The following is a 12,104-nucleotide window of genomic DNA, read 5'->3' as shown; positions in this document are numbered from 1 at the left end:
TGACAATACTTTACTCACAGGACACAGAATATATCACACAGATACAGAGGGCAGGCCAGACATGCATTACAAAAGCCGCAGGTGGCCGGAGCCTGCCATGTTTACTGTGGAAATTACAAAGGTGGGGGGAGGGCGGACAAAAGGGGAATGCAGATACATTAGGGACATGCATCTCACATAGAACCTATTATACATCCATATAACTGCACAACATATTCTGGGTGCTAAGTGGTTCTGTAACACGTAACAGTAAGTAACTTTTTTTTTTTTTCCTTTTTTCTTTATTCTATGATGATCCCTTTTTCTCTTGTACTTTTTAAAAACCATATTGATGTGACTACTAGATGGTGTAATTTCATATTTGGCCAAATTCTGCAGAAATGGTTTGAATTGTTGTACAATGCTAAATGTGGCCATCTCTGGGGACTCTTTCTAAATATTTAAATGCGTGTTGTATTTTTACTATTGGATTTCATTAAAAATTTAGCAACATTTGATTTTTACTGTTCTTATGTTTCTTTGCACGTTTAAAGGGGTATTGCCATCTCCAAGATCATATCCCAATTTGCAATCGGAATAATAATATTCTCAAACATGGCTGTGGAGCCGGAGCCCATTTTGGTGGAGTCCGTGTCATGGAAATTCATGAGTCCTGAGTCGGAGGTTTGGCTTACCGACTCCACAGCCGTGTTGGCAAATACCCCAAATGTAAAATGTAGTGTAGTTCTTCTGACTTGTCATGTCGCTTACCCCATGTGCAGGGTATTGCAGTAGTTTAGGTATCCATGGTTACGACCACTAACAACTAATGGTCTCTAGGAGTGGTCATAACCATGAAAGCCACTACAGTGCCGTGCACATGGGCTATGTAACATAGCGAATCAGAAGAACAATACTACATTTCTAATTGGGGGTGATTTGCTAATATTATTATTACACCTACTTCATATTGGGATATGATCTTGGAGATGAGAATATTTCTTTTAACTTTGATCCTGTCTAGGTTGATGATTCAGCTGAGAGCCACTCGAGGGGAAAAAAAGACAGATAAGAGATACATACTCTGTTAGACCATCATAGTGGGCTCACTGAGAGATTCTCAGCTAACTCATTCAGGCTATAGAAGGCAACTGGTGCATAATTTCTAATGAAACCCTATTGCATGTACGGTAATTGGGGCTCACCATAATTTTTGCATTCATGTAAAAAAAAAAAAAAACCCAAACAATTGCTGGACAACCCATGTACTTTTATACCACTGGGCAACTTGTGTTGCATCTAGTGGGGGGTCCTGCTGGCTGGTTGTGGTAGTCGGGGATCTCATCTTGTAATTTTATCCCTTCCGCAGGCCGTCCTAGCAGTGCTGAGGCTGCAGCATCTGAAGGAAATTACTTTCCAAGAGGAGTACAGCCGGCTTTTCCCCCCGAACCCCCAACCCTTCCCTTAACCTATTAACACCGCCATATAATCTTCAGTGCCTTAACCCCTCCGTCCTATGCTACCGATTATAAGAAATGTTTACGCCTGGCATTATGAGTGTCTCTGCTTTAGAGCTTCCTATACATAGGCGGATCTTGAGCACATGATGGAGACCACCTTGGGTTCTTTGATGGATGCAGCTCTTTGATCTTCATTGTCCTGTGATATTAGATCCGTACGTCGGGTCACTTGTATAGCCACAGCATTTATAGACAATCTTTCATACATCATTATTGTTGTTTTCCTGGAGTGCCATGTTATGGAGGAGGTAGCATTGTATGGGGGCTTTATATTCTCTACAATGCACTGTGACTGCAAACCCTTTTCCTCCTATGAATCTGAGGAAGCGTGAATGGCGCTCAGTCCGTGTCATTGATGTAACCGATAGTGGTTTAGCGGGAAGTGCTTAGAAGTGCCAATATGGCACCAACAGAAATTCATCAGAATTAGACCATTTTATCTACAATTTACAAGGTCATCCCAACTTCATGAGTCGGTATTGTCGGATAGTGCCTGTATACACAAGCAAAATTCAGTTTACTTTGCACTTTTATTTTTTCTTTTGTTTACAGTTTGTTTCCTTGGATACCGACCACCACTGCTGGCCAGCAGAACATGCTCAGTGCTAACAAGCTCCTTCTTAACTTGCCTGCACTGATTGAAGCTGCCTAGAATTGCTGGGATGCACGGTTACCGCTTATCCTAATCCCAGCCAGCTTAAGCGCAGCGCTTACAAGCTAGACGGCAGCAGGGGTCGGTCTCTTAGGCAAAAAAAAGTAAACAGGAAAGTGTTAATATGTCAAGAACGGCTGCAGATTTCAATTAGCAGTAAAGTGCAAAGTGTTTGTATTTACATGCACAATCTGATGATTCCATCTGTGACGATGGGAATAACCTTCACATGCCATACTGCTGCCAAGTAGCTGTGCCAGCTAATAAATGGAGATGCATACAAACATCAGCCATTTTTGTAAGACGTAGGAAGTGTCAGATGTGTTATTGCCTTAATGAACCTTGTTTTCTGTTCCCTCATAATAGACTTCTTGTTCCTATTCTTAGGGTGTGTGCAGACGCTGCGGAATCCACTGCGGATTAATCCGCACGGATTTTGCAAAAACCGCAGATAAACCGCAGGTCAAAAGACCTTCGGATTATCTGCGGTTTGGTCCTGTGGATTCACCATCTCCACAATGGTGGAGATAGGAACCCGCTGCGGATTCCGCAGAAAGAATTGACATGTCACTTCTTTCTGCGGTTTCAAAACCGCAGCAAATCCGCGCGCATTTTTCCACAACGTCTACACAGCGTTTTTTTTTTACCATTCATTTGAATGGTACTGTACACCGCAGCGGCCAAAAACGCTGCGTAAACGCAGCGGAATCCACAGCGTGTGCACATACCCTTCCACCTCCAGTTTTTCCTGGAATCGTATGTTGTTCTAATACCTGAATATTGGTTACCTTGTAATGATACTTGAGATACACTTAGTATGTTGGTCCAAGCACTGATAAAACTTAATAAAATGTTACTGTTAGAGATCCACATTCTGTATTTTTATATTGTTTTCCTTTTCTACTTTTAGTCTGTAAGGAATGTTGTGTAGAATGCATAGCCTGTGTTACCCTGGAGTCAGATTACTGTACTAAAATTCAGGCCAGTCACGATGGTGAACTGCGAATGTGACGATCTCCATGTGCTTGTCCACATAGAAGACAAAAGCATGAGCTGCCGGCTGTGTACATGCTCTAGTCTGGGCCGTAAAGCACACCAGAATAGTGCATGCTGTAAATTTCTTATTTTTTTTTTCACGCTCAGACTGTTGGGCCATGTGCACTGACGTGTTACCTATAATGGGTGCTTAGGGTCTACGGCGCACACATCTTTATAAACCGCTTATCTAAACGAAACCTAAAAGTGGAGTATAGATTGGTCACTGTGAAAAGCCTTAGGGCAAATTCCAACGTGGAACAGATTTTCTGCCGCTTGTGAACGTCACCCTTAGAGTAAAGAGGTTGTCCACTACTTTAGCGTTGATGACCTATCCTTAGGATAAGATATCAATGTCTGATTGGTCAGGGTCCGACAGCCGGCACCTCCGACAATCAGCTGCTATCGGCAGTGGCCTTCAGCTGGACGTATTGACTTGCGGAGCGGGGCGTCTTCTGGTATTGGCTGAGGCAGGGTACTGCACATCCGCCTCCTATTCAAATCAGTTGGAGGCAGATGTGCAGTGCCTTGTAGCTGCTGCTATGAGGAGACTGCCATCTCCACAAGTGAACACTTCTGGCCGCCAACACCAATAACAGCTGATCGGCGGGGATGTCAAGTGTCAGACCTCAACCAATTAGACATAGGCTAGGTCAAAGGATAGGTCATCATTGTTACTGAAGTAGACAGACTCAAGTTCAGACGATGAGTTTTTGACTCTGTAAATGCGCTCAAAAACGCAATGTAAAAACTCAATTTAATTAGCTAATTGGTGCAGAAAATATGCAAGATCACAACTCACCAAATACTCATCATGGTAACTTGTTCTTAAAGGGGTACTCAAGTTATTAAATTGCTTTAGTTATACAATATAGAAATGAGCATGTTTGCAGGAGAATATCAGCACATAGAAAATGCAAGTCATTTGCAAAGCAAGCTTTTATCTTTCATAGTGTACAGTGGGTTTCTGTGGAGCCTGTGCTGTACTGTGTAATGGCTGTGTCTGACCATACAGGAACATGGTCTGATCATACCACAGCTCCCTGGCAGGGGAGGAAGCAACAGCGTATCTACAGACAATACAGCACGGGATAACAAATGCTGCTTTCATGCAAGTGACCTAATTTAAATAGGTGCAGAAATTCTGCCGCATCAAAAACCTCACCAAAAGCTCATTGTAGGAACACCGCCTCCTGTGAGAGAGATTCTGCTGATTGTCCTCTCCCTATTAAGAGCACATGCATGCTCTGCAAGCTGAGTGTGTATGGGGGCTGCTTATCAGGAGGATTCTTCTGTCCTCTCTCTATGTATGGTGTTCTCTAGTGTAGCTTGAGGACCGCGTCAGATTGTAGAATCAGGACATTTTTCCTTTTATGTTCAGTAATTCTGATTTAACAGTTACTAACTTTGGCGATGGGTGTCTGTTTCTCTCTTGTCCTTTCCACCTTCTCCACTCTTTCTCCCTTTCCTTACGCTTCCTTACCACTCCTTGCCCCATTAATTTCCATTCCTCATTGACTCAAGGCGGGACAAGCTGTGCTGGCCTACCAACGCTATCGTCTGGGCTCTGACTCCGCATTGTTCTCTCAGGACTACATGGACCCAAGCCAAGATCAGGGGCCTCCATATCCCCCCTATGCCAGCAATGACGACTTGGATCCTTCTGCTGGCTACCAGCAGCCTCCCACAGATGCCTATGACGCAGGCACACAAGGCTACCAGGCCCAGGATTACTAAAGCACCTCCTACAAGGAACTTTCATTGTCCGACAGGCGCGCAACTCCTCAGTTTGCAATTTGTTGCTGCCTCTCTGTTAGTGAAAGATGTAAAAAAGTATGTCGTTATTTTTTATGACCTGGTCCAGGAAAGGATCGATTCTGATTTTTATGTTTGTTTATAAATACAGATTTAGCCTTTTTCTTTGTGTTCTACTGTATATCTTAAGCTTTCTGCAGTTTGCCAGGTTTACTCCATATTGTTCCTTGAGTCCTCTTTTTTTTCTTTTTTTTTTTTTTTTTTTTTTTTTGAGTCTGTTATTCTGAAATGGAGAATAATTGATTTATTTCCAATCCTTGTTGAATTCTCCTTTAAGTAATATTCGGCAGTGCTGGAGTAAGATGTCCACCAGCTGGAACTAAAGGTTTCCCAGGTTTACAAAATAGAAAATATCAAAGGGATTTTTCGGGATTTAAAAAAATTCAGAAATTTATGCTATTTTATAAAAGGACTATCTGATTGTCCCATCCATTATCCAGCATTTTCCGATGGCTGCAAATGCTGTATTGTGGAATTCATAGACTTAGCCTGCTGTGTCCATCAGTGATGGACAACGATATAATTAAAGGAATGACAAAAATAACGTAGTCTTGGGCCATAAAGGACCTGAGTTTACATATCTAATTGTATGAAGGAAACCCATTTCCCAAAATGTTCTAATCCCTTCCAGTAACACAAATCTGTTCATTATATGCAGTTCTAAAGAACTTTTTCAATGTAAAGGTTTTTTTTTTTTGTTTTTTTTTTTTTTAAAGTATTGAAATTTAGATGTTGTGTTCTACACATAAATGCACACAGAAGACTTTCCTCATTGTGTTTTGACTGTGCTAATAAATCATCTGGCTCATCTAGGCAATGATGAGGGAACCAATTACCTCTTCTCCGCAAGCCTAAAACCCTCATACCGACATGAGATAAACACAGTTAATCTTCTAAAATCAAGCAGTTGGAGCGTAGAAGTACGGTAGTTAAAATTAAACACTTTTTTTTATGCATAATGAATTTATTCAAAACCTCTTACTGAGCAGTAATCCTGAATTTGCCATTTATTCTTGGAAAGAAAAATAATCAAGTATCCAGTACCGATCGGGCACCGCGTGATGCAAGATACTTGTGAGATGAGCGCAGTTTTGATGGAGGAAAACTCCTTTTTGAAAGGTCTTCGACAATGAGAAAATGAAGGCTGCTTTCTTTTATAGACAGTGCTACACCGGTCCTTAACTTGGGTGTAGTTTTCACTTTACACCATTAATGTAAACCAGTCAGCTGATGCATGCTGCCCGTTGTTTGGTAGACTGTATCAGGCACCGACTTTACGACCTCAGCTAGAATGTTTGACTCCGAAACGCTGCGGCGTTCCGTAGAAAAACATACTTTATAAGCGCCAGAGACTGAGTCGCACTGTAGACTAGTTGGACGGGGGGGGTCTCCAGGTGGCTTTTCCCCTCCCTATACCCTGGATTGACAGTAAACAGGCAGGGAGAAGCTCCCGAGATCCTGCCTGTTCGACCAGTCTACAGCACGGTTTCACTCCCTGGCGGCTTTTAAAAGTATGTTTTTCCCCAAAACGCAGAGTCGTATATACCCATCTGAGATCATACCAAGAATGTATCAGCTGATAGGTTCACTTTAACTTTGAGACTCAGCTGGAATACCATGAACAGGTTATGGGCAGGTCTACTGGGCCTAGAGAAAAAGCAGCCATGTTTTCTAATCCTGTACAACCTTTTTTTAAAGTTATGGACACTTCTTAGGGACTTAGTTTTCGCTTAAATGCAAGTATTTTTGGCTAAAGAAAAAAAATCATTTGTGCAGTAAAATATTCTAGATTGTTGGGCTTCTACAATATTTATGTATCACTGTACATAGCACACTTCAGCTTGAATTAACTGTGCATCCAGCTAGTTTGTTCAGAAAGTAATGTCAGTAACTGTTCTCTCTTCTCCTGAAGTCTTCTAAGAGTTATTGTAGTAAGTTAGGAGCTTCAAGTGAAGGAAAAAAGTTGTCGCAACAAGGATTCTGATATATACAGAATGTACTATTATACATAGAGGCTGTAGAAGCAGAACAGTACACATTTTTAGCAAAATCTTACATGCGTTTTAGCCATGAATCAATGCAATTAACTAGAAAGAAAAGCCCAGTATGAGGTTCAGGTCCTTTTGCATGTTGGAATCGTGAAAACAAGCATTTAAGTCTCCGTCCTTGTACATAAGATAAATGTAGAATGTTTCTAATTTGGCAATAGAAGTGTATATATGATGCTATAAATGCCCTATTGATATGGCTGGAATAATTACAATACCTCAGAATGTGGAAAGTGCTGTTATCCTAATGTTGTTGCTAGCTTAGGGGTCATTCATTACATAGCTAAATGTGAATGCCTTTTATTAAAGAGAAAGGCCTAAGTAAATTTTCTATTTGATTTGTTCTTGCCCCATGATGTTTCATAACATTGTTCATTACTGGAAGAGGTTTCTTGGGATGAACTTGCTTTCATCTGGCAAAAATATGTTGTGCCGCAAAAAACCCTAGTTTTTAGAAGAACAGGAACCCAAAGCCAAATTTGCCCATGCAAGCAACGAAGAGCGATCACAAGATCCATGAGAAGAATAACTGTTTTTTAAGTTGGCAGAGCCAGCTTGGATATGTCATTTGCCAAATGTATGTTTGCTTCATTTGAGAAAAGACCACTACATCCTTGTAAGTGTTGGATAAAACATCCAAATGGGAAGGCCAAGTTCCATAGTGGTATGAAAGGGAAGCCATCATCTTAATAAAGTCACTTCATTGTCTTCTTACTGTTGTCTCTATACTGATGATAAACTGACTGGATGGAATTAGACATGAATTTGTGTCTTTTTTTTTTTGGCCAGTTGTGTATATTGGCTTCTGCTACTGATCTAGTAGTGGAACGTGCTCCACATCTTGTCATACTATGCACGGCTCCTGACTTCTACAACCAACATCGCTGAATAAAAAAAAAATGACCAGTTTTTTTTTTTCCAATGCCAAGAACATCTCTGATCATCAGTCACCTGGAATAATGAATTGGATTAATGCAACTCTGCCCCCCATGGTACATTATGCTTTTTGTTGTTTTGTTCTAGTTATTGACACATCAAAAAATTGATGTTAAAAATTTTACTATACCATTAACTATATACACACAGTACGGAGCAAAAGTATTAGGCAGGCGTTGATAAATCAAATCAATATTTAGTGTGACAACCCTTTTGCCTTCAGAGCTGCTCTAATTGATCAATTCTTCTAGGTACACTTGTACTTGCACAGTTTTTAAAGGAATTCTGCAGGAAGGTTGTTCCAAACATCTTAGAGAGCTAACAACAGATCTTTTGTAGGCTTATGTCTGTTCATATATGTTGTAAGTCCAGACAGACTCGATCTTAAGATCAGGGCTCTGTGGGGCCATATCATCACTTACAGGACTACTCATTCTTTATGCTAAAGATTGTTCTTTTATGACATCAGCTGTATGTTTATGTTCATTTTCCTGCTGCAAAATAAATTTGGACTCGGACATCTTCCTGATGGTATTCTACGATGGATAAGTATCTGTTGTGTGCGTCTGTTCTTTAAGGACACTAAGAATTAGGAAACATTGAGAATTGTAGATGCAATGGTTGGCCAAAGAAACTTAGTGCAGCAGATGTAAGGCCGATCATGCTTCTCTATTTGACGTCAAAAGATGTCCAGCAGTGCCATCAGCTCAGAACTATCTGCAACAAGTGGGAACCAGCTACATTCATCTAGTGTTTGGAGAAGTCTGCTTAGAATTCATGGAAGAATTGTGGCTAAAACCATACCTTCAAGATGGAAACAAAGCCAAGCAACTCAAACTGATGTGCAGAAAAATGGGTGCAGGAGTTTGTTTTGACTGAGTCAAAGTGTGATATATTTGGCTGTAACAGAAGGCAGATTGATTTACTTCACGCCGAGACTCATTGTACTTCTCTCCAACCCTTCAGCAATCAGTAAAAGGAAGGAACCAGATCAATGAAATAGTGAAAAAAAAATACGGCGAGCTGAACTTTGTTATATTACAATAATGAGGTCTGCATGCAACAATGAAGCGTGATGGAGACTTCTTGCAGGTTTCAGGCTGTACTTCATCAAATAGAGTTGGGTTTTTTGTCAGGATTAATAGTTATCTCAATGCTAAAAAAATACAAGATACTTATCAATCACGTAATACTGTCAGAGAGGTTCTGATTGGCTCCAAATTCTGCAGCAGGTGAACAACCCCAATCATACAGTCCATGTCATGAATAACGATCTTCATCATAAGGAAGAACGAGGAGTCCTAGAAGTGATGGTATGGCCCTGATTTCACATAGTCTGTCTGGGATTACTTGATGAGACAGGAGCATTTGCTCAGGCCTACACTCACTGAAGATCTGTGGGTAGTAATTATTTCCTTTTGCCATCATAAGCAATGTAAATGATACCTGAGTTGTGAGGTTTGGGTTCTATGATGTCTTAAAGGGGATGATTAACGTTTTAAATCGATTTTGATTTGTTGCGTGTACAGCCAAACCGATTGCTGTAACCAGAGGTGAGAAATGATCATTATTGAGCTGAGTGATGTATGGGCTCTAAGTTGATCTATTGGTCTATAGGTTTTATTGATTTGTAAACTGACCTGCGGTGCTTTTTTTTCCAAATCTGCCACTTGTCAATTTTTTTGTCATAAAACAATGCATATGGCACCCACAGTGCAAATCGGTACCACACATTGACTTACACTCCTGGGTTTGCTGCCACCTAACAGGGGCACTATTTTACAGGGCATTAGGACCATTGGCTCCTAACGGCAGGCAAATACACCTCCGTTCACCCATAGATATGCCCTTAAAATACACCCACCACTGACGTGATGCGGCTCAGCAGTCACACATGGAGCGCTCTTTGAACATGCCTCCACCTTATGCCCCTTGGTGACATCAGGCATCGCAGCCGCCACACATGGGATCACATTTCCAGCCGGGCTTAGTATAAAGAGAGGGTAAATGGAGGGACATGCTCATCGCCACTCCCTAGTGAAGTGCGTCGCACACAGCAGCGCGGCTACAGCAGTGTCATTCCCTCTCATATGGTAATCGGGTAATAATCCATTTTCTTTTATCCAGTGGGCTTTACCCAGTGTTTGTATTTCCAAAAGAATATCTCCGGCTAAGTATCCTAAGCTTTTTCTTATTTTCACTTTCCCCAGGAACTTTAGCTTGATTCACACCCATCCTAGATACAAAATGTGGATAGTATGCATGGCCGGATTGGCTGTCTGGTAATTCTGGAAAATGCCAGAAAGGCCTGTCTGGCTGTGAGCCCCCTTTCTGCTACTTTTTTAACAGAATCTGTGTCCTCAAGACGCCCATACTGTTAACAGTTGTGACAAAGCACAAAGTCACTGGCTCCATCACTTACCCCAGCAGGCTGCAGACATACTTTCTGGCTGAGGCCACCACCAAGCACGGCACATCAGAGGTGCGATGATGTCACTGCATCGCGCCACCAGCATCCACTGCGAGAATGGATAGAAGAGGAGACACGCTGTGGAGGAGGAGGAGACTGGATTAGGTGAGTATAGGGATTTTTTTTATTTTTTGGGGGCGTTGTCAGGTACCATCACACTATATACCATGCTGTGAGTTAGACCATCATAGTACACAATGCCTTGCGAAAGTATTCGGCCCCCTGGAACTTTTCACCCTTTTCCCACATATCATGCTTCAAACATAAAGATACCAAATGTAAATTTTTGGTGAAGAATCAACAAGTGGGACACAATTGTGAAGTTGATCGAAATGTATTGGTTATTTTACATATTTTGGGAAATTCAAAAACTGAAAAGTGGGGCGTGCAATATTATTCGGCCCCTTTACTTTCAGTGCAGCAAACTCCAGAAGTTCATTGTGAATATCGGAATGATCCAATGTTGTCCTAAATGACTAATGATGATAAATATAATCCACTTGTGTGTAATCAAGTCTCAATAATGCACCTGCTCTGTGATAGTCTCAGGGTTCTGTTTGAAGCACAGAGAGCATCATGAAGACCAAGGAACACAACAGACAGGTCCGTGATACTGTTGTGGGGAAGTTTAAAGCCGGATTTGGATACAAAATGATTTCCAAAACTTTAAACATCCCAAGGAGCACTGTGCAAGCGATCATATTGGAATGAAAGGAGTATCATACCACTGCATATCTACCAAGACCCGGCCGTCCCTCTAAACTTTCATCTTAAACAAGGAGAAGACTGATCAGAGATGCAGCCAAGAGTCTCCTGATCACTGGATGAACTGCAGAGATCTACAGCTGGGGTGGGACAGTCTGTCCATAGAACAACAATCAGTCGTACACTGCACAAATCTGGCCTTTATGGAAGAGTGGCAAGAAGAAAGCCATTTCTCAAAGATAGCCATAAAGAGTGTCATTTAGAGTTTGCAAAAAGCCACCTGGGAGACACACCAAACACGTGGAAGAAGGTGCTCTGGTCAGATGAAACCAAAATCAAACTTTTTGGCAACAATGCCAAATGATATGTTTTGCGTAAAGACAACACAGCTCATCACCCTGAACACACCATCCACACTGTCAAACGTGGTGGCAGCATCATGGTTTGGGCCTGCTTTTCTTCAGCAGGGACAGGGAAGATGGTTAAATTTGATGGTAAGATGGATAGAGCCAAATACAGAACCATTCTTGAAGAAAACCTGTTGGAGTCTGCAAAAGATCTGAGACTGGGACGGAGATTTGTCTTCCAACAAGACAATGATCCTAAAGCTAAATCTACAATGGAATGGTTCACAAATAAACCTATCCAGCTGTTAGAATGGTCAAGTCAAAGTCCAGACCTGAATCCAATTGAGAATCTGTGGAAAGAGCTGAAAACTGCTGTTAAACGATCTCCATCAAACCTCCCTGAGCTCGAGCTGTTTGCCAAGGCAGAATGGGCAAGAATTTCAGTCTCTCGATGTACAAAACTGATAGAGACATACCCCAAGTAACTTGCAGCTGTAATCACAGCAAAAGTTGGTGCAACAAAGTATTAAGTTAAAGGGGCCGAATAATATTGCACGCCCCACTTTTCATTTTTTGAATTTCCACAAAAATGTAAAA

General features: G+C 41.5%; 1 protein-coding gene across 2 annotated transcripts in view; it reads left to right on the top strand.

The window, feature by feature from the left end:
* The window catches only part of SYNGR1 (synaptogyrin 1), a 91,501-nt gene extending 83,694 nt beyond the window's left edge, over window positions 1-7,807 (top strand). Inside the window, exon 4 of one of the 2 annotated variants that reach the window (XM_073549436.1) lies at window positions 4,711-7,807. In XM_073549436.1, coding sequence (XP_073405537.1) covers window positions 4,711-4,923 — 213 coding nt within the window. In that variant the 3' untranslated portion in view covers window positions 4,924-7,807. Of the gene's footprint in view, window positions 1-1,348; window positions 3,024-4,710 lie in introns of those variants that run through there. The other variant, XM_073549437.1, reaches the window with a different exon arrangement.
* The last annotated feature ends 4,297 nt before the right edge of the window (window positions 7,808-12,104 follow it).

Source organism: Dendrobates tinctorius, unplaced genomic scaffold (assembly GCF_039654945.1).
Source record: "Dendrobates tinctorius isolate UK_male_01 unplaced genomic scaffold, ASM3965494v1 ptg000159l, whole genome shotgun sequence".
NCBI classification, from domain to species: domain Eukaryota; kingdom Metazoa; phylum Chordata; class Amphibia; order Anura; family Dendrobatidae; genus Dendrobates; species Dendrobates tinctorius.
Note: the sequence above shows the minus strand (reverse complement) of the source record. Positions and strands in the feature narration are given on the sequence as shown.